Source organism: Salarias fasciatus, chromosome 5, assembly GCF_902148845.1.
Source record: "Salarias fasciatus chromosome 5, fSalaFa1.1, whole genome shotgun sequence".
In the NCBI taxonomy this organism is placed as follows: domain Eukaryota; kingdom Metazoa; phylum Chordata; class Actinopteri; order Blenniiformes; family Blenniidae; genus Salarias; species Salarias fasciatus.
Genome location: NC_043749.1, coordinates 7,615,139 through 7,638,207, shown reverse-complemented (window position 1 = coordinate 7,638,207; position 23,069 = coordinate 7,615,139). Strand labels below are relative to the sequence as shown.

The 23,069-nt window shown below is 40.6% G+C and overlaps 3 protein-coding genes across 3 annotated transcripts; 1 reads left to right on the top strand and 2 right to left on the bottom strand.

Moving 5' to 3' along the window:
• Positions 1-357: 357 nt before the first annotated feature.
• On the bottom strand, positions 358-4,734 carry tmem128 (transmembrane protein 128). The gene is given in 7 exon segments (XM_030092110.1): positions 358-495; positions 1,374-1,482; positions 2,576-2,621; positions 2,624-2,674; positions 2,677-2,735; positions 3,077-3,208; positions 4,583-4,734. Coding segments are annotated over 6 exon segments (486 nt in total). The 5' UTR covers positions 4,681-4,734; the 3' UTR covers positions 358-495; positions 1,374-1,382.
• A 2,592-nt stretch (positions 4,735-7,326) lies between these two features.
• lyar (Ly1 antibody reactive homolog (mouse)) lies at positions 7,327-11,180 on the bottom strand. Its single transcript, XM_030092109.1, has 8 exons — positions 10,747-11,180; positions 10,543-10,657; positions 10,047-10,154; positions 9,847-9,927; positions 9,252-9,579; positions 8,883-8,951; positions 8,378-8,463; positions 7,327-8,272 (listed from the first exon to the last, which is right to left on the bottom strand). Exons 1-8 carry the CDS (start codon positions 10,866-10,868, stop codon positions 8,135-8,137), a joined length of 1,047 nt encoding a protein of 348 aa, XP_029947969.1. The 5' UTR covers positions 10,869-11,180; the 3' UTR covers positions 7,327-8,134.
• A 1,375-nt stretch (positions 11,181-12,555) lies between these two features.
• Positions 12,556-19,169, top strand: zbtb49 (zinc finger and BTB domain containing 49). Its single transcript, XM_030092111.1, is given in 20 exon segments — positions 12,556-12,609; positions 12,890-13,020; positions 13,023-13,040; positions 13,043-13,076; positions 13,970-14,564; positions 14,566-14,660; positions 14,662-14,975; positions 14,978-15,083; positions 15,163-15,205; positions 15,308-15,381; positions 15,617-15,632; positions 15,634-15,700; positions 16,227-16,255; positions 16,257-16,284; positions 16,287-16,388; positions 16,553-16,748; positions 16,750-16,843; positions 16,846-16,935; positions 16,937-16,964; positions 16,967-19,169. Coding segments are annotated over 19 exon segments (2,340 nt in total). The 5' UTR covers positions 12,556-12,609; positions 12,890-12,926; the 3' UTR covers positions 17,284-19,169.
• The last annotated feature ends 3,900 nt before the right edge of the window (positions 19,170-23,069 follow it).

Sequence of the window (23,069 nt, the reverse complement as noted above, 5' to 3'; positions counted from 1 at the left end):
GGAAAAAGCCTTGCGAACTGAAGACAGACGTACGGAGCCAATGGCAGCAGGTCACAGTGGCGACACAGGAAGTCAGATGTGGCATTTAAACACAGGGATGATGGGTCGTGCGTAGCCACAATAATATGAGGGACGGGGCCTTATTCTCATATGAAGCCGTCATGCCCTTGTCCAATCACGTGAAGCAGGAATTCACATTTATCGCAGTGTTGTCACCGTCGCTGCCACGCCGAAGTATTTACACTGTCTGCATTCCTCATGTGATTCTCTCGTCTAAAAACTCTCACTCAACATCCACATGGAGAAAATACACAAAATACTTTCCACATTGTCTGGTATCAACAGTATGGGAAAGGTAGCAATGAGATTTTGCTTGGTGGTGTTTCCAGTGTTGCGAAGTTGGAAAAATCTTTGTTGTACAAAGTTGGTAAAAGAAATGGAGAAACAGAAATAAAAAAACTTTATCTTGTGGTTTTAAGCAGGATGATTCTGGAGCTGGAAAAAAAAAGTGAAAATATGAAAACATTTAATAAACATTTTCTGTTCAAAGTGACTAATATACAGAATAGTTCTTAGTCTGAGAGATACATTCTTTACAGCATTGTTGCACATAGAATAAATAAAAATATAAAGTTAAATATTAGTAATACGATTCCTTGGAATCCTTTGCAAAACTGGCAAAGGATTCCAAGGAATTGCAACACTGGGAACCGGTTATCAGAGAAAACCAGTCTTGGATCCCAGACAGAGTAAGCCCTGCATGGTTAACAGTTTTTGGTGAATAATGCAGTCTAGGTAATCTCACAGGTGATACCTGATCAAGTAATCAAATGAATCCAAAATAAGGTAATTTGCTGAAAGCTGCAGTGGATTTTTATAGGCAGGGAAATTGGTGCAATTCTGAAAGAATTTTCCAGGAGAGTTTCAATTTTCTTTTCAAGTTCAATCCATGTTCTCAATGTAGTTTCGAAAGCATCACTTGTGTCTGAGAGAGAGCTGCATCTCCAGGGACCACATAATAACATGATGACAGTTATTTGCCACAGTTCAGGCAGGAAGAAATGAGACTGAAGAAGTGGAAAATCATCTGTCTGGAGACAATTTCATTTCATCATAATGACTGGATTTTTTTCTCCACTTTATTGCAAACTAGTCTGAACTATATCTTGCATGTTTCTCTTTTGGTCTCTCAAGTTTTTTAACAAAACGATAAGTTTCATTTCTGCGGACTTTCTGTTTTCTGTTTAATACATTTAACGTAGCGAAATAGCGAAGATTTTGAAATATTTAATAAGCTGCTTTTAATAACCTTGCATTACTATAGTTATTACAGCTTTCTAGAATTTAAAAACGTTGCACATCACCATGCTCACCTTTCAGATTCATCCCAGCAGAGAGATGAACATGACCACACCCATGAACTGTGTGAAGAGAATGAGCGGCGTGCAGAAGGACCACACCGGCCACAGAGCGATGTTGAAGCTGCAGGAGAAACACAGAGGCGTTGATCAGTTAAACAACATTATCTTACCTTGTCCGTTTCAACAAACGTTGCTGATAACAGTAAACACGTATGTTTCCATTCTCAACCTTGGGATTTGTTTAAGCAGGATTAAATTTTAACTGAATGCATTTGACACATATTCCAGCTAAAAGCAGCTGGTGACTCACTGCAGGACAAAAAAAAAAAGATGAAAATAAATTATTTCACGTAATCACGAGGACTTGAAATGTCAAATTACACTTGAAATCTTACTTAAATTCCACGATTGATCGGGATTAACTTTGAATGCATAATCCAACAGGACAAACAATTCATTCTCAAATTTCTTAAGCACAGAGTTTTCAGCCAGGTCACACCACAAAGTTAGCATGGTAAAATTCCTATAATCTTAATTCATCCTGAGAGCTGATGAGTGAAGAAAATCACACTGACCACTCGGGCTAATCCCACATTACACCGGCAAATAAACGCTTTATCTCCATGTCCTCCACCAACTATCTCTCTGTTTGAACTTAAACAAAAAAGGCATATATCAGATTAACGAGCGCCTTTTGCTCGGGAACATGAAAAGGAAACTCCAATTCAGGTCTTACCAGTTTGCTTACAGTTATGAAATGTTTTGTGACGGATGTACCATGAAATGAAGTGATTTTAGCGACATTCCACCCTGCTTCAGATTATCTCCTTTCCAAATGTGTTTCATCATCGATGTGAGACATGCAGCATGGTACTCTGAACTAGAAAAGTCTCTTCATTTGTAAAGCTGTTTGAACACACACGTCTGGAGCAGTGTATCACATTTGGTGCTCTGTGCTGAAATTATTTTCAAGTGTGAAAAGGTCTTATTTCTGCCTTTTGAAGCTTCATCGTCAGCTTGTCTTTATTCTGACAGCAGTAATGAGCCGCATTACCAACGCTCTCATGGAAAACTGAAATAAATTCATTTTGTCGACCTGCCACCCGAGTGGTGGTACCTTGTGCCATATGCATGCTGCCCATATTTACACACTGTGATGAAATCAGTGTCTCACTCCACCATGCTGTGTAGTTCATGTGTGTTTCTGTTGTTACCTGCATGACGCAGAAATGAAGGCCGCGGTGGTGATGGGAGGGATGGGGGATACTCCTGGTCGTAGTGCTGGATGCCTCTGAACCACTCAAGGTACACATACAAAACGCGGCCAGAGACAAGCAGATCCCGAGGAGAACCAGACCCGCATTGAACCACCAGCTGGAAGAGCAAGGGTTAAAGTGAAGGTGGCTCCTTTAAAAGTCAAAGTCAGCCTTTCACAAACCAGGAATCAGACACCCAAAGCTTTATCAATATGGGATCCAAAATAATAGAAAAATTATTGTAAAGAAGAGCATCTATCTTCATATGGAACACACATGTTTCCTTTGAAAAATATTTAATAAATATGCCAATCATTGTGTTTTAGTAACTCTGTCAAACAACACACAACAGTTGATTGAGAAACTGTCACTCAACCACTGGATTTACATTTCTCCTATATAATGGGAAAGAACTGACAGTGCAGGCGAGCCTGAGTGTGACCCTCATAGTTCATTCACCTTTTAATATCATCGTTTTCCAAGATGGTGCGAAGGAAATCTACATAGTAAGTCACAGCTACAGATGCCACAATCCAGAAAACAGAGTGTTTGTTAAAGCGAGGAAGTGGTTTGGCATCTTTTCTTCTTGACCTGAAAAGTAAGGAAAAAATAAAAAGGATTACATGAGTAGAATGTATGAAGTCTGAAACTCTGATCACATCCATGCATCATTATAATATCATTAAGATAATGATGGTAACATATTTAAAAAAAGATGAGGAGTGATGTAGGGATAAGTCCAACATGGACGGATGGTAAAACATTGAAAGACTCATGGAGAACTGAGAAGTAAAACCTGCTAAAATGGTTAAATTGAAAATGGTAAAGATTAAGAAGCAAATATGAGATTTGCCTTGCCCTAGTTTCATGTGCTAAATCCCTGCCTTTCAGGTTTGAGTAGCATCTCAGGTGAAACTGAGAGCGATTAATCTCTATAATTTACTGGCTGATTAAACGTATCAGAGCTTGTTGTTGGCTGCTGAAGTGGTTCGGCATGCTGGTCCACTCTGTGGGGGGTGAGCAATGAACTCAATGCCCCAGTCAAGAAGCAGACCTGATCTTTACATTTACATTACTTACTACTCCATCATCTATACAAGAAAGAAAGAAATCATTTTTACAGTGATGGAATGTGCATGTAAATGCTGAAACTTTTGTTTTTATAACAGACATTACTTCATTTTGACAATGACATGATGCTTGGATATGAAACTTTGCCAGAGCACAGTTTTTTGCTATTACATTGCTATGATGACACAGCTGAGAGAAAAAATTATCACTGCCAGCCTTCCAGAGAAATCCCATACAGCCTGGTCTGAACTTTTGTCTACACTTTCAGCTCTTTGACCTAGTTTATCACATGCAAGACAGTTTACTCCACTTTATGACATTGACAAGAAGTAAACAGTCTGAAGGTCGTCAACTCTATCCCGAGAGACAAGTCAACATCTCCTCACTGAGACAAAGCATCCGCGAACACATCCTTATCTGACTTCCACCCATTTCAAATGGATCTCTGCTGTTTTCTCTGAATGTTCTGATATATCCTAACTTCATCTATAACAGACTCTCTGTATCATCCTCGAGTCCAGTGAATTCCATCTTCAGCAGAAACAATCGGCTGCTTTAGCGCCAGTTAGTTGGAAAATTGTTCAGTGTTCAAACAGTGAACAAGATATCATAAAGACAAAGACAAACTGTCATATTTTTCCACCAGCACAGCTAGATTTTAACAGACTTGTTCATTCGCTGCACACAACTCTGAGAGTACAAATGTTCTCATCTCAGAAGCAAAAGGATAAAAGTTGACAGCTCGAGTAGTGTAAAAACAACACTGAGCAGCAGTGACACGTGCTCTTGCTGAGTAAGGTTAGCTGAGTTATTCACAGTGCGATTGGAGAAGCCTCCATCAGGTCCCATCATTTCAACAGTCAAAACAGTCAACTTGATGTTATCGACACTTACGCTTTTCTCCGTCCCCCCGATGCTGCTGCCTGTGCAAGTAGCTCGACATTTCTGTTAAATCGATTTCTCAGCGTTGCGAGCTCGCTATCGTTCAACATTTTCGACTGTTAAATGTTAATTTAAGCTAACTAGTTGTAGAGGCGACGCTTCCTGTTCACCGAGGCGCTTAATTATGACGTCATAAAACGGAGACAGTTGTAGTTTTTGGCTCATCTTGGTTAAACGAAGCACATTTATGGTTAACAAACAAAAACAAACCAATAAAAATCAGAAGCAATGTGCATTAAAAGCCCGAGAGCATTACGGTTTATACAATTACACTTTTTAAATTTACTTTTTTGTTGACATTCAGTAACAAGGACTAAAATACCTGTCAGCCTTTCTGTTTGCATGCAGTATGTATCTGTGGGTTTTCTCTAGGTTCTTCATTTTCCTCTCACTGTCCAAAAACATGTATGGAGGTTAATTCTCTTTGGTCTGCAGCTGTCCATCCACAGGTTCAATGTTGGGCTCTTTGTGAAAGTCATTTTTTGTCAAGGGCCTTTCTGGCTGCCACCAAGAACATATTAAAAAGATATTTGTCTCTCTTTGGCCATCTTTCGGCCATGAGTCCAAAAACATTTTTTACAGGTGACTTCCAAATGTTATTGTATTGCATTATGCATTCCCTTCCGTTAACACAACAACAACAACAAAAATGCATTTGCATGAAATGCCTTTCCACAGTTTTTCCAGAATGTCAAGAGGAGTTACCTTCATATTGAATCTTCTGGCAACAAAAATCTTTTAGAGGAAAAAAAAAACATTAAAAAACATGTATTAATTTTACATCACCTTTTCCTTTCCATTGTGCTGACATTGTCGTCAATCAGAAATACTTACTAGTATTTCTTCCCATGTGAGGCACATGGTATTAGGAGCCTGGATCAAAGTTCATCAAGAGTATCAGAACAGCTGATCGGCTGATCATGCCAAAATCAAAACAGGTACAGTTTTTGATATTTGCCTTAACAATCAGTCTGAGCAGTTTCTTGAGAGGACAAATGTTATTTTTACATTTGAAAGTCTGCTTTTGTTAGACAGAAAGCTCTGGCTATTACACTGAAATGTCTAACAATCATACAGCAGTTCTTAGGACATTTTCTTACTGCTAAATAGTGTTTTTTTTTTTTTATCTCTAACAGCCTTATCCAACGTAGCTTGCTAAGGATATCCAAAATATTGACTATTGCACTAAGAGCACATTATTGCACAATTGAACCTTTCCAGAAGGAAATGTATTAAGAATAAGAATCAAAATATTTTTAATCCTTATGACTATTTACATTTTCTTGATCAAAAATCAGGGCTGCTGAGTTAACAAGAGACCCCTAATTTGCTGTAGTTGTGAATGAGTGTGTGCTTGTTGTTGATGTCTCTCAGGGTGTACTCAGCTTTCTATATAGTTTCAGATGGAATGGGGCTCCTGCTCCATATAAGTGGGCCCATGATGGAAGAATGAAAGATCTATTAGCAAAACAAACAGAAGTCTTCTGTACATTTCTCACACAATGAGCACAAATCAAATTGAACCGCTCAGCTGAAAATAGCACATCAGCACCTTCCAGGTAATTGCATATAGACACATTTAGGTTTTTTCTCTAAGTTTTATGCAGTACTACTGCCACCATACCTCAAAAACTGCAGGACGCATAGTAGCTGGCTATATTCCAAAGCCCATCTTGAATGTCTACCTTCACATAGCTCTGGCAAGAATCTGACACTTTTGATACTGCTGTCCTACTTTTGAACCCTTTGAATTAAAAACTTTCAATTAGGCAGAGTGAGAGCTACGAAGGGAATGTAGAGCAAGGAACCGTGAATACTTCATGGATGGCTGCTACCATTTATTTTTACCTCAGCAGCAAAAACACTGGCTGCCCACTTTTGGTGTAGTGGTTATCCTCCCGATCTTAAAATGAATATCTGAGTCTAACAGGGGGGCACTTGTGGAGTTTGCATGGACTCCCTGTGTATGGGTAACAGTGATAATTTGAGGTTAACTGATTTCTAAGTCACCCAGAGGAATGAGTGTGTGCCACTTGTTTTTCTAAAGTCAGTTTGATGAAAATTGCTTGTTGGTGTAAAGGTTGGGTGTGCAGCTGTCGCTGTGTTCGTCCTGTGACGGATTGCCCCCAGTCGGGTGGGATTGGCTCCAGCGCCCCACGGCCTTAAGCTGAATCGAGCTGCTAGGATGATGGATGGAGAGCTGAAGGATTGCCCATCAGCTGCTGCGTTGGTTGAACTATACCTAACTGACATCGTGACACCAAAGATAACACAAGTGGGTTAAAGCAGCAGTCAACTTTACATACGTAGCTCAATATCGAGTTACTAATCTTATTATACACCTGCAGTTGGTTCAAATTTTGATTCAGTACAGCTTCAAGCCTTCAACGGTCTTCTGATGCCCTCAAAACTATTACAATTAACACTCACCACAAAACAAATTGAAATAATACTCAAGTCGAAACAAAGTTTCCCATATCTGGCCACAATTGTAATAAGAGACATAATAGCTACTAAGCCTGAGAGTAATGAACTTCATAGTCAACATCCAATTTGTGCGTCGAGTAATGTGCTGGCATTGAACCTTCAATAGGAGGTAAACAGAAAATGACATTCAGACAACAACAGCTTCCTTGAGCAAAAGGTCACAGGGTTCATCCTGGAATATCTTCATGGAAGAAATAAAATATTTGTGACTTGCTTTCCAGGAAAGGATTAGTTTCAGTATCCTGTGGGGTTGAGATTCAAACAAAAGAATTAAGCACTACTGAGCTCCACTGGACTAGAAAACATCATTTTAATACTAGCAAACCTGAGTAACAGCTTCACTAAAACCCAAAGTATGCAATATACGATTACAGGTGAGCAGTGTGATGAATGAGCATCAGTGTTAAACCAGCTGGATTAGAAGGGCTTCATAAAGCTGGGCAGATTTCCTCCTGTAGCTCCTCCTGGTTGTGTGTGAGCGTGCGTGTGAGCGTGCGAGTGTGTTTGTACAGGGGTAAAGAGACTCATTCTAGCCGTGGAAAAATCAGACAGCATTAAAACCTCACCCGAGGCTGACACCAAGCGTCTTGCCTCTATGGAGCTTCTGTGTCCCCGGCCAAGCGAACCCCGTTCGGGGTGCGGAGGAATGTGCATTAGCTTCGTCCCGTGTGAGAGTCAAATTCACCTCAGGTGCACCGCTCCCATTTCCCTTCCCCCACGCCAACATCCAATCCCACAGATAAGGTGCCACTTCCCAGCCTCACCGTGCGCTTGGAATGTGTAACAGAGCAGCCAGGAAACAACATTTTATACATTAAACAACATAAAGGTGGTGTGCAGAAGCTTTACTGGACTCATGACCATCAGCAAGAGACAATGCAGTCAATAGAGCATTTAATCTTGAGGTTATGTCATCTGTATAAAACATCTGCTGGGAGATGACAGACAAAATCCATGGCTTTTTAAATTTTAAAAGACTAACAACATGCATTAGATGCCCAAAACAGATGAGATGGGTTACTTCACGAGTCGAACTCGTTCTTTCAGAACTCTAAACTTTGGATTGTTGTTGATCTTCTTGTTAAAAATTGCAAGAACGTCCTGCTCCGTTTTGAAATTCCTATCACCGGTGAAAGAGTAGTAGGCTGCCAGAACCTGCAAAAGATGAACAGGTTCGAAATATCAGGTAAAACACTAGATTTACTTTAAAACTGTGATAATATATGGAACACCAATACAAACACACCACACACAGCTCACCTTCTTCTTGAGTTTCTTCACAGGCAGTTCCTGGTCAGGTGACTCTCTCAGGATTGCCTTGATGTTCCCCTTCCAGTTGAATTTTCCTGGAAAGCAAACAAAAGCATAAATGAATTTCCAGGATGACGAATCTGGAACTGAAAGCCATTTCCTTTCTGCACACAAGACAAGCACCACTGACCTCTGGTGGCTTTGTGGTTTATTCCCAAAAGTCCAGCAGACTGGTGTTCCTGCCTTACTTTTCGGCGTTATGACCGAAAAACCTCCAGCTCCAAAACATCCGCTTCAATCAGCCCACTCACTATCAGGCTCCCTCAGAGCTTATCAACATTAAATTTTTTAATTTGCTTATCCCACAGTGACAGTACAAGCTTTGCTGTAAATGTGCCAGTTAGTGAAGCTTACTTTTCGTCTTTATTCCGTTTGCAGAGTGAATAACTCACTAATCTGAAGTTGATGTCTTTCGAAACACTGAACACGGAGCCAGAGTAGGGAAGCATGTTACCTGTCGAAGCAGGCTGATCCTCACTCTCCTCTGGTGTGAGGTTGTCCTCAGTCTCTGCTGCTTTGTCCACTGGAAATAAAACAGATTCAGAAAGTAAATCTTTTCGTGCACATGCTAGAAAAAAATAAATGACAAAAAAAAAAAAAAAAAACAACAAAAAAAAACCACTACAGAGTTGCATTTAGAACAAGACGGACGGCTTCTTCCGGAATTGAGTCCTTCAATTTTCCAGGTAAAAAGTCATGTTTTTCTCTGTGTGTGGATGCTGTTTTGGAGGTTACTGAATTTTGATTAAATAAAAATTTTCTGTCCTAACTGACTCATATCAAAGGTTTTAGGATCGACATTACAGAAAAATGTCTAACTTACACTTCATTTTCTTGCTGGAAGTCTTGTTTTCAGCTCCAGGCAGGTTCTGCTCTTCATCCCCAGCTGCTTCTTCTTCTTCTCTGTGCTTTCTCTTCCTCTCCTTTTTCTTTTTGCCAGTCTCTGTTTCCTCTGGCTCCACTGCCTCAGCAGCTCCTTTCGCAGCTTTCTTGTTTTTTTGTTTCCGGAGCTCTTTGCGTTCCCGTTTGTTGAGCTTCTTCTTCTCCTCAGCATCTGGTTGGCCGTTCTGTTTTTCGTTCCCATTAGTCTTCAGCTGAACGTCGGAGGTTTTCTCTTCGCACGTTTCTGTCTCCTGGGCGACCTCCACAGCCTGTTGCACGATAGACAGTAAAAGTTACATTTATCTCATTTCCATGGGACAGCTGTATCTACAAAGTGGAAATGTCTCTCAAATCCCGGTTGTTTCTTACCAAGGTAAAATAAATTAAATGTTTCATAGTGACGTATTGAATTTTACCCTCTTGGACTTTAACAGAACTAAGTAAACTGCCTTTGCTGCCTAACGGTATCTGTGCAGAGTTTTTTCTTCTGAAATCAAACCAAACAACTTCATTAACCATTAAACAGAGGATCTTACAGTATCGGATGCATTGATTATTCCCCACACTTCTTCCTGCAGACTGGGGTTGTATATTTTAACACTGTTTTTTATCCAGTTCTGAAGAAGAAGAAGAACAAGAACAAGAAGAAGAACGAAAATTAGACCATGCGTACATACTAATCCGGTCAAATTAACAATAAGTGATTATTATCGCTGTTGTTTTGAGTCACGCTCACCTGAAACTTTGCCTTCTTCCTTGGCACGTTATCGTATGTGCTGATCTGCCTGAGCACATCTTTCAGCTTCGCACTGACTCCAGGTTTGTTCATAGCCTCATGGACTCTCTATGAGATCAAAAACAGTCAATTGTGTGTTGTGAGGGGAAAAAAAGTAAATTCAGCAATATTTCTATATTTCATGACACTAAGGCTTATTTTGACACCACTTCCTAACAAACATCCAAAGCATTCAAACACTACACTCACTTTAAACTCATGTAAAATAATAAAAAAACATTCATATTCATGTTAACAATGTTGGTCCCCGAATGCTTTAATGTTATTACTGTTGTTTAACTGTGTTATAACATGTTCATGGCACAGTAACCTTGGTTGTCTTGAAAGGCACTCATAAGTGACATGTATTATTAATAGCATTATTAATGTTAGGCTCATTCTCTTCTCCACGTGCATAAAGCAGATGTAATGATGATGATCGCTGAGTAAGGGTTACCTGAATCCACTGCTGTTGTTTCACATCTCCTTTGTTTGCCTTGGCTTCGAACCCTTTGCCTCCATATTTTTGATCTTCACTGATGCATTTAATGTGTTCTTTGTAGTCATCGCCCCTGATCAAAACACACACACAATCACCACATTAGATATATACGCAGACAGATTCAAACATGCCCGGACAAAAACTGCAGCTCCTACTAACCAGAAGTCTTTGCCACAGTCGATGCAGGACAGGACCTGGCAGCCCCGGCACCAGCTCACGTGCTTATCGACCTGACCTTTTTTCAAAGACTCTCCACAAGCATTGCAGGTGAAAAACACCATTTTAACCTCACTTCTCCGGTGGTACTCAAATAAACAGCTCCGCAAAACCTGCGACTAAACGGACTGCACCGGCGTACAGGAAGAAATGGACGTGAGCGTGAAGCAGGAGCGCAGAGAGCGGCTCCGGGCTGGCGTCCGAGAAACAGGAGAAGCTAAAACTAATTCACGAAGGAAAACGAGAGAAGAAAGAATCCTGTCTGGCGGTAAAGAGGCGCGTGAGCATTGACGACTGGTCCCATAAAAATAATTCTGTTTCAATGTCCACGCTTCGTCGCCGCAAACTTTTCAAAACACACGTGACTAAACGCCAGGACGCGGCTGCTGCAATTTTAGTCTTCCGTGTGAAAGCGACCCCAAAAACACAGTTCCGAGTGAATGTGATTGAATACAGGCATAATAATAAATAATATAATAATAATAATAATAATAATAATAATAATAATAATAAAGGAGTCCAAAAAACAGAACCAATGCGAGCCTATTAGGGCAGGTGATAATAATAATTAATTCGCTGAAAATGTGATGCTTGGAGGTCACAAAGTAATAAATAAAAGTGTTTGATTCCTCCGTTGGATCGGTGTGATTATTTCATAAGAGAAAAAAGCATTGAATTTTTTAAGGTCTTATTTATTATTCATGAATTTCCACATAAATATGCACGTTTGTAAAGCATCAATAAAAGAAATTGGTAAAAGTCTACACTTTCTAGGTAGAGGTGCAATTGAATCTTGACTCGAGTATGAAATCATTCTTAGAAATCTTTGTGTGTGTGTGTGTGTGTGTGTGTGTGTGTGTGTGTGTGTGTGTGTGTGTGTGTGTGTGTGTGTGTGTTTTTTTTAGAAATATTTGATTAAATCTGAAAGAATGGTAAACAGTCCATAAAATGCAATTATGTGAGGTATGGATATATCAAACTATGATACAGTGGCATTAGATATGACTTAATGAAAAATCATCTCTATCTTAATGTTATTGCAAACTTCCTCGTTGTGGTTCCCTCATGACATGTATAATTGTATAATAACAGATTCAAAATTATGAGACTTTTTGATTTGAAGGCATGTGAATTATTATATCAGAGTCTGAGTAAAAACCTTCCTGTTTGTCTTTAACCGTTTCTGGGTTTTTCTGTTGAGAGAAGGTAAATATAATTTAAAAGAATTGTTTACTAGTGAGTTGCTTGATGTGGGAGCCAATGTACATTATAAAAGGGGGTTTTGTTCTGGGAGTTAAACCCATTTTAAATGTAGTAGATCACTGTTAACCTTTTTAACTGTGAATTACAACATAATTAAGGGTAATAGAGAAAAACAGGAATATCATTGTTCATGTTATTTTCCATCTATGCTCTTTAGATCTTCTCTCTTTTGTTGTTGAGTTTGTTGTTTTTGGTTGTTCTTTGTAATATAAACATATTTTAGGTTATTCATATAATTTATAGAGCATAAATTAACCTTCACTGTTTCCTATATTGGTCACTTAATGTTATTGTTTATGGTGTTTGTAATTTCTTGTTGATTTATGACCAGAAATAGACCATTCATTCAAAGCAGGATAAGGAAATCAAATAGATCTTTTTAGATTAAACAATTTGAAGACTTAAACATATATAAACTTGAACTTCCGAGAGGAACAACAATTCGACTTGACAGGAGCAGGTTCGATCCGGACTCTTATTCGAGTTGTACAGGAAGTGATGTAATGTTTACTGAGCTAAAGTGACCCTTCATCCAAATAAAAGGTGGGCTCAGTTAAAAACTGTTAGGTGTTTCTTTGGGCACAAAATGAGCAGCTATGATTAGGGCCAGCTGTCGGCTGTAGCTGTCAGTCTTTGTAGCGCTGTTGCTGCTCCACTTTACTGTACTTTGTTGTTAGTTAGCTTAGCTTTGGAGTTAGCTTAGCAATTTTTGCCTGGGCGGTCTCGGAGCTCAGACATGCTGGAGTCTGTGGATTTATGAATGAATATATGCGACCAGAAGAAGCAGATGTTTATTGTTTTTCACTTGTGCCGTCTTGTTTAGGCCTACCAAGAAGAAGACAGGGCTGAGAGGGTGAAGCATGGACACCCTGTCCAGCCACAGCTCCTACCTCCTCCAGCAGCTCCAGGAGCAGAGGATTCAGGGACTGCTCTGTGACTGCATGCTGGTGGTTAAAGGGTCTGCTTCAAAGCCCACAAAATGTCCTGGCTGCTTTCAGCTCTTATTTCAGGTACCTTTGTGTCACTTCTCAACAATCAGTGGCATGAACTTAGTGAGCTTTCATGATTTGACATATTCTACTTTTACAGGTAGAAAAGATTCAAGATTTTATCCATCGAAATGTTTAAAGCAATCATCAGGAAACATATATGCATCTATTTATTCACTTAATTCAAAACGCAAGGTAGAAATACTGTGCTGGGCTGTAGACTTCACAACCACATGATTTCAAATCAGTCTCCTAAAATTAATTTCTAAAATGACTTAATTTAACTTTGAGCGTAGGCAGGCAAGATTACTTGTATAGCAACATTCACACACAAGGGAATTTACCGTGGATTTAGAAGGAAATTAAAGAAATGCATCAAAACAATGTGATTCTCAAGCTTAATATTAAGTTATTATGAAAAACATTCAAACAAGACGATTAAGAAAGTCTTGAAAATGAAAATGAGAATAAAAACTTTAATAAGACAAAGATAATGAAATAAGTAAAGTGTATTATTTAGTAATAATCATGATTAAGTGTCAAAGTTTCAATTAAAATACCGTAATTGAGTGTGTCAGAAAGAAGCTTAATCCACAAGTGAGAAGTGCAGTAACTAAAAGCTGCTTCTGACTCTCAAGCCATTAATAAACTTCATCCTTAGGACGCCAGGGTTCTGGACCTTTCATAGAAGATATTGAGTTAAAGGCAGCGTATGCCCTGGAAAGCTCATTAGTTACATGGCTAACACAGAGAAATTGACCATCAGTATGTTTACCCACCAACTGGCTAAATACCCACCCATTAGTTGAATCACTCCTTAGAACTAAAGATCATGGGGTGGTTGGTTTAAATTAACAATACAAAGCAAAAGAAAAGGTTTTTATTGTAGAATTGTGATATTCTGTTGTTTGCAGGTCTTTGTTCCAAAACTCCCCGAGTCAGAAGAATGAAGTATTCAACCTGATTATCCAAGATGTCAGTGGCATCGGTCAAATATTGGACTACATGTATACCTCTCATCTGGACATTAACCAGGATAATGTACAAGCTCTACTGGACATCGCTCAGTGTTTGCAGGTTCCAAATGTGCAGAGCATGTGTAACACGTTTCTCAAGCCTTGTCCTCCACCAGTGGAAATACCTTCATTTTCTCTGGGAATGCTTGGCTCAGAGGCCGACTGCCTCTTGGGGAGTGGTCTTCCTCATGACGTCGACCTGCAGTGTCCCACCGAGTCCCATCGGCCCAGCTTCAGCAGTGATCTGGATCACACCAGAAGGATGCCGGTTTCTGTGCCTAACAGCAGCACTAATTGTGACTTAGTGAACAGCTCTCAGGCCCCTCCTGAAAAACAGCTGGTTCATGGTTACAAACTTCGTAACTTTTACAGTAAACAGTATTTCAAACAAAGTGCAATTCTGACTAACAGCGCAACCTTGAATCAAGGCGGCGGCCCGCTGGCGGCGGTGGAGGAGCAGCAGTGCCAGCTGGGAATGAACCAGGGCAGCGGCCAGCACTCCTGTGAACTCAGGCAGTACGGTTCAGTCCACAGAAAAGAACCCCATCTCCTCTCTAACGCCATCCGATAATTTAAACACGCCCGACCTGACCCAGAGACTCCATGCTCAACAATCCAGTTCGGCCAAAGAAAACGGTGTACCTGAAGAAATACAACTACCTTCGTCTCAGAAGGCCCTGTGAGGAGATGTGTAACGAGTCAGTTATCGATCCCGTCCTCAGCTGTCCCAAAGAGAGCCACCAGGAAGAGTCAGCGGTCCAGCCTGAAGCTCCAGAAGCTCCGGCAGGAAACGCCCAGGCGGACAGAGAGGAGACTCCCGTCACTACACCAGACGCTTCACTTCCCAGTCCTCCACCCGCCAGCCAGGACGAGCAGAGTCTCCAGAAGTCGGCGCCAGAGCCGCCGCGCAGCCTGGGAACAAGCAGTACTGTTGTGAAGTTTGTGGGAAGATTTTCAAACATCCCAGTAACCTGGAGCTGCACAAGCGCTCGCATACTGGTATCTTCTGGCAGTTCTGCTTTCTAATGGCAGCAATCTGAATAATTGTAAAAAGATCATCGTAATTTAACCACTTTTTTCTTTTGCAGGAGAGAACCTTTCCAGTGTAACATCTGTGGGAGAAGCTTCTCTCAGGTATTTTGGTGTGTCATTCTGATTGACACAGTTCATGTATTGAGGGTTTTTTTTTTGGTAACTGATTTGTTTGTTGTTTTTTTTACTGGTCATGTTTTGCAGGCTGGAAATTTACAAACGCATTTGCGGCGACATTCTGGAGAAAAGCCATACATCTGTGAATTATGTGGTAAGAGGTAAACCAGCCTCCTTTTTTGTATATCAAAAATATAATGACTTAAAAAACATCCCCCTGACATTCCTGTCAACTGTAATTATTTGAAGAATGCTGTATCCATTTTATTGCATCGTATGATGAAAGGATCTTTCTGTCATGATTTGCAGTTGGTGTTTTCTCCTGTTGTATACAGTCCTGATTGTGCCTGCAGTTGTTTTACTGCTGGTAACTGAACACGTGTCTGTATTTTCTAGTTTTACTGCATCGGGTTGATGTTCATCGGCACAAAGTGGTCCACACCGGAGAAAAGCCACACCTGTGTGATATATGTGGGAGAGGTATGTCAGTCAGAAATCATCTTTATCTGCAGAATCCACTTCTCTTTGGCATGCGTGTCAAACATACAGCCTGGTGTGTCAAACATGACTGCCTGAGAGTCTGATCCAATCTGTAGGAGGAATTCTGACAGTTTAAACTTACAAGGGTGGATTTCAGGTTGTTCATGTGTGGAAACTTAAATTAAATGTAAACATTTTAGGAATATATTTGTGCTTCTTCCACTAAAATTAAGTATTAGGTATTTTAGGCCTTTTTTTTACCTGAGAGCAGACAGGGCTCCATAGCCTCTCCACTAAAATGACTTGAAATAAACGATTGTGTAGAATTTCATTTGGTCTGTAGGAGGCGCTGTGCTCCAGTTTGATGGTAGACGTCACAGCAGCAGTGTGTTTCAGAGTAAATGGAGTTGCTTGGTGGTAGGAGGTCACGGATCTTAAGAGTTTTTACTGTGAAATGGCTTCTTTAAGCCAGAAGCGCTACACTGGACAAACTAAAGATGTTTTCAATGTCATGATTGTTGCTCAGGATTCAACAACTTGAGCAATTTGAAGGAAGCACAAGAGGACTCACGCAACCGATAAAACATCACCTGTGACCAATGTGGAAAGTCCTTCAACACACACAGAAAACTGCTGAAGCACAAAGCTCGCCACACTGGAGAGAAGCCTCACAGCTGTGCAACCTGTGGTGAGAAGAATTACCTTTATGTCATACGATTGCATACGAAATGTCACTGAATAATAATTCAGATGATAAGTGTACAGTGTGATTAATTCAAAAATCCAATACACTCATTGCACACGTTTGTCTGCATGAGTTTTTTAATTTTTTTTCTCTTTAAATGAATGCAGGAAAGTGCTTCGTTGGCTCAGGAGACTTGCATCGTCACATCCGATCACACACTGGTGAGAAGCCCTACATCTGCAGCACCTGCGGGAAGAGCTTCACCCGCGCCGCAATGCTGAGGAGGCACGGCGACATGCACTGTAAGGGGCCGTTGGTGGACAGCCCGACCAGCGTCAGCACTGAGCAGACACAAAGCTCGGACAGGACCAAGTTCTCCAAACGCGCCCGCCGGCGCCAAACCCCCCCCTGCTGCCGCCGAGCCACACTTCTCCACCATGACCCCCTCCGGCGGGGTCGGAGAAATCCCCGCCGTCCGCAGCGTTCAAGCCCGCCTTCAACTCCGCAGATAGAGAGTCCGTCTCCCAGCATGCATCTCAGTCCCGCGTCCAACGCCGCTTCCGGAGCTGCGCTCCCTGGTTCCCATCACCTCCTGTCATCCAGCCACCAGGACCGGAGCGCAGCGCTGCCCGCTGCCGACCGCCTCAAACTCGGCGGCAAAGCCCACCTGTCCCAGGAGGCCGAGTACGAGCCGTACGTGGAGAACGGCGGCATGTCGGTGGACCTGGGCCGGGGGATGGTCGGGAGGTCCTACCTGCCTCCCACGGACAATCACAACAGCTCCCTCACAGGATCTTCCCGGCCCTACAGGTCCAGCGAGGGCCAGTTTACAATCCAGCGTAACTCTCTGGGGCTCGCAATGAAAACTCTGCAGAATGACAACGACATGGAGCAGTAAAAATAAGAGCTGCACTTACACAAATGTTTGACAAATTTCTGTTTGGCACCGTCATTCTTTGCTGGCAGTAAATCTGGTACCGTTGGAAGACCTGTTTATTTCCCTGAGGCAACATGCATTTGTGGGAAAATCATCAGAGAAATGTTCATCATAGACTCATTTCCACTGTTACAGGCATAATCTCAAAAAAAAACAAACAAAAAAAAAAACAATCCAGAACTCACAGTGTGTGATTTTTTTAATGATTTATTTGTGTTACTGGGGTTCATAAGTATTTGCACTCATGAGAATCAGCATAATTATTACTCTGAAAGAGCTGTCAGTCTACCTTAAAAAGTCCATCTTAGCCCACGACTACGTAGTGTTATGGTTAAAATCATGCGTTGCACAGAAGGTTCCCCTGTTGAAGTCAGCACTTGTGCAGGCCCGTGCAAAATTTGCCAGGGACCATCTGAATGATCCCGCGGGGTCATGGAGAAAGTCATGTGGTCAGATGAGACTAAAATGGAACTTTTGCTATAAACTCCACTCGTCATGTGTGGAGGAAAAAGAAGGATAGTACAATCCCAAGAACACCATCCCTACTGGGGAATGGGTATGGGGGTGGAAGCATCATGCTTTGGGGGGATTTTTGGCAAAGGGGACAGGACGACTGTACTGTATTAAGCAGAGGATGGATGGGGCCATGTATCGTCAGATTTGAACAACAACCTCCTTCCCTCAGTCAGATTATTGAAGATGAGTCGTGGCCGGATCTTCCAACACGACAGTTATGTCTCTAACAGTGGAAATGGATCTACGATGAACATTTCAGACCTCTCTCTATTTTCTAAGTGGGAGAACTTGCAAAATCACAGGGGGTGTAAATAATTATCCTCCTCACTGTATGTCTTGACAAAATTCACTCTGCTCATCCCACAGGTGCATGTTCCTCTCTAACAGGGCTGCCTGTAAGTGTGAAATAACCAGACCTTTGTTTGGGATATACAGCTAAGAGGCATTGCTCCTTCAGGTAAGTGATCTACCAAACACACATGTCCTCACTTCTTGTGTGGAGTTTATTTTGACGGAAATTGAGTGTGCACTTTTCCTTTCAGTTTGATTTTTCACCCGGGTCTCGATGGTTTTAACAGATTTCAGTCCCAAAGCTGCAGCCTGTGGCTCTGGAGCCGCATGTGGCCCTCCAGCCTCTCTTCGTCTCTATAGCACAGTTCTTGATAAAGTCTTGGATAATTTTAAAAAACGATTTCAAGAAAGGTCGTTTTTGAATTAAAGGAGAAACATTCATTTTCCATGTTGCCATTATACTTTGAGGCTCTGGGTGAAATGATTCTTGATGTGAAGGGCAAAATGGCATTTTTGAACATAAGGTTGCAGAACTTGTCCCACAAGAGTACGAAAAATACACATAAAATGTAACATTTCATTGCTCTTTGTTGATTCATCACAATATCCATCCATTCACACAACCGTTCCTGCACTTAAGGGATACTTCTTCCATTCAAGGTGCTTGTACGCCATTCGGAGTCTTGCCAAGGACTCTTTGAAATCGAGGATCAACCCACAAACCTGCTCTCCCGCCCGAGCCTCTCACCTCTTTAATAATATGAGTTTTCATCTGGAAATGTGCTTTTGGTGTTGGAGTCACTATAATAAAATAAAAATGGGTGCTTCAGAGCTGCACTTCTGAACTCAACTGTTATTATGAGACTGCAAAAACGTTTTTTGGAAAAGAGAGAGTGGCTTCTAGTGACATGAGCTTTGAGGGCCAATTCATCAGAGAAGCAGTCGAGGGAACTGAGGTTTGCAGGTTCAAATCCCATGACTGAGAGGTTACCACTTCACCGTTACTGCTCACCTCTTTTATTGTAAGAGTCATAAAGATAAACTCCTAAAGAGAGATCAAAAACTAAACTCCTGACTTCATTTAGAACAGTATGTTAGAAGTATTGTGCTTTTTTTTTCACATTTTGTGGATTAAGTTTAAATGGAAAACGATAAATCTACTTTTTCGGCTGAGAAAGTTGTTTTTTTATCTTAATTACTTTATCTTACATTCCACACAGAGAAATGCTTCAAAAGCTATATCAGTGGTTAATAAGTATTTTTAGGATGTGTTTCTGTTTGTTTATGCTGCACTGCAAATTTGAAAATGTTGACTTATCAACTCTTTATCATACAGTAATTTTATCATTTATCTTATTACTGGAGAAATTCAAAGATTCCTTGTGTTTCTTGTTTTGTTTTGTTTTTTTGTTTAAAGATCATTTTGTGGCATTGTTTTCATTGTTTAGTTGTATTTAAAATGTAGCAAAATGAGGAACTCAACTGTAAAACATGTTTTAAAAAGATTTATCTATATTTATTTACTAAAAAAGGAAGCAAAGAATCAACATGGCCTGTTGATTCAGTTAAGATAAGATTTATCTGAGTGTCCTCAGACCATTGTGTCCATCATACATTTAATAATGTATTTTACTGCCCTCATTTAAATGGCCTTGTTTCACGGTCCTGTGATTTTCACTGCCTTCTACTTCCCCTCCGTGATCCTTCTGTTGTAACTTTTTTCACTGGCCAAATGAGTCATTTGTAATTTCTGTCGCAGTTTAATGTTGACGATCAAACCTAAGTGCCTTTTTCATTTCCACAGCAGGATGCTGCGTCCCATTAGGAGCTTTTACTGAGCAACCCCCCGCCTGCAGCTGCACTGCAGATGGAGCTGGAAAGCCACATCTTGCCCATCAGGAGTGGTACTGCCAAGAAAAGTTTGACACAGGCTGGAATATCATCATATCTCTTTTGTTTTGTTCAGGTTTTCTAATCTAAGGTAGTCCTGGAGCTGGTTCTTGCTGACACTGTGTGAAGCCAAGGGGCAGCTGGGGCAAGTCACAGTTCTTTTACAGGAAACCACACACACTTACATTCACTATTTAGACTCATCAGTTTCACGTTATTAGGTGAGCACAATGCACCAGCAAGCATCGGCTAACCCTGCTGCAGCATGTGAAACCGTAAGAGCCCTCGGAGGCAACAACATCCACTGAGAGATCGCCGACTGATAATTGGCCGTCATTGGTCGCAACATACAGGCCCGGTCCCTACATAGCTGTTGGATTAGTTGCCTAGCAACACATAGGAAAGGTCTGTTATGTTGGTATTCATTCTCCAGCAATGTCCTTTAAATCAGTCTTCCAAACAGTGATGGACACAATACAATGGAGCATACCTGACCATGAATTATCTGTGTGTGTAAGTGTTTATTTCTCAGCCATGGTGGCATGTGGCAACATGTTCCTTTGATTATATTTATCACTGTTTGCTAAAATAAACTAATTCCTCCTCTGAAGGTTGCGAGAAATTCACCACACTACGACCAGCTCAAGTGTGTCCTCACTTTCCAGCAGAGAGAAAAGTGTGAAGTGGAAACTAACTCTCACCTGTCCTATAAAAAAAAAGGACAGAAAGCAACCGAGTGTCTCAAAGCAGATTTTCAAGCTTGTTTGGTCTGTTTAATTGCTGTATAGTGTATTCTGAACACATATACATACACAAACACAATAATTCAATGTTTTCTAGAACTTTCTGTACTTCCATTCAAAAGCTGCCATTAAATGATCAGGGGAGATCAGGCTGCATCTCTGTCATGTCACGTGATGCATTTTGCTCCAATATGGTTTCCTTCTTCCTGTTTGATGACTTCATTTAAAACTTTCCTGACTGTGGAGTTTGCAACAGTGTATCAGTTTTAAATGATGTCATCATCTATTTGACCTACATATGTAAATGTGCAGCTATGCAAATTAGATGATGACATCATTTAACACTGTCCTGACTGACTTTGCAACAATGTATCAGTTTGAAACCAACTCCTTTTTACAAAACCCAATAAGTGCATCATATTTAATTTCATTAATAAGCATTTAATTTAATGTTATCATTATTTCACATTATGCACTTTCATTTAAATGATTATGCCATCGTAAATGTAACACACCTCAGCTTTCAATTCAATTCAGCTTTATTTATAAGTACAACACAGTCATTTCTAGGAACTTTTACAGATAAAATTCAAACAGTACCACATGAACAAGCATAAGAAACCGAGGAAAGGGAAAACTCCCTTTATCTATAATCCTTATTTTAAAAAATATGGTAATTGTACATAATATATTCAGCTTTTTTTAGAAAGTGCTACCAAGTTTATTATGTGTTTGGGCAGGTGATGACTATATGGAGTGAGCTTTAACCTCGAGCAATACTAATTATTTAATCAGTTTCTTTGTTTAAATGTTTTTATTCATTCCATCTGCGCATCACTTGGCATGAAAAAGTCTCTACAATAAGTAAATGAATGTTCTCCTTTGAATAAGTCAAATTAATACATTAATAAATGAATTACTGATATTTAAAATTCAGAAAACAATATACAAATGTAAACACTGTAGTTCACATGTTTTACTTCCTTCAACCTTTATGATCTGATGATAAGGTTTACAGTTTTATGCGAGCAAAACAAAACAAAATTCAAAAGCTTAATTGAAAAAATCTTAAGCATTCATTTGTATTGTTTTTTCAACCACATAGTAACTACACAAGTGAATTATTTCAAACCAGGCTGATATTTAATACCAGTAAACAATAGTGCTTGTTTTGCATTCATAGCATGATAATAGGGGCATAAGTGTTGTTGGTAAAATGAGTGACATTGAAGCTCTCTCTCCGTCTCTCCGTCTCTCTCTCTCTCTTTGCTGCTCGCTCTCGTTCCCCATCGTACTGAAGTTAAGCCTGATTATATACGCCATCTAACTGGTGTAAAATGAGACCCATACTAAAGCCATTTTGCACAAGAAAACGTTTCCAAAGCCAGTCTTTGTTCTCCTATCTAATCATGTTTCACTGCTTTGTGTTGTCACAGCGTATGAGGATAGGTTTTAATTACCAAGTGAGTGGAAATGTATAAATCTATTCAATTTGGGCAACTGTGATATTATTTGTTTCTTTCTTTCTATTTTTTTTACTGTAGAAAATGAAACCTCAGCGCACATTTGTAAGAAAGATCCTCCGTCCACTTCTCGATTCTGTAATGACACAACAGAAAAACCTCCCCCATCCTGCTTGAACGTCATGGATGTTTCTAACTATCCAGCTCTGCTGCACCGTACTCATGTTTATGATTATTGCTCTTGCATCAGCAGCAGCAGAAGATGCAGACGTGTTCTGGCAGCAGTTCCAAGAGCGAGCAGTAATTGCTGCAGAGCTGTGGCTTGTTGCTGTGTTGGATGAGATGGATAAGTGGCTGACCTAGTCTCCGCGCTATATTCCTCTGTGTGTCACAATATAAAAGGGGCTTAAGCGGAGGAGCAATGCAATTGTTCCCACTGTTGCTCTGCCGTCGCGCTCTGCTCTGTTTCTGACTGCTTTTCACTGCGACTTCAGATCGTAACCTGCTCAGCTCCGAACATGCAGATCGACTCGGAGGGCGCCATCCATACCACGCATAACTGCAGTATATGTAGTATAGTGAGGTTAATATGACATTGATTTGTTCAAGCTATATCATCAGGTTCACCTGCTAAAAGGTGCTGCAAAGCATATGTCCGAAAAAGAGTTTCTGCTTAAAGGACACATGTCCTGGAGGAATACCAGCCCATACAGTTGTACCCTGAAAATGTTTCCCTTGCCTAATATCTGCTGCTCTACTTCCTCTAAATCTTGTCCTCTTTCTGCACCCAACACACACACACACACACACACACACACACAACACGCACACACACTGGCCTTAG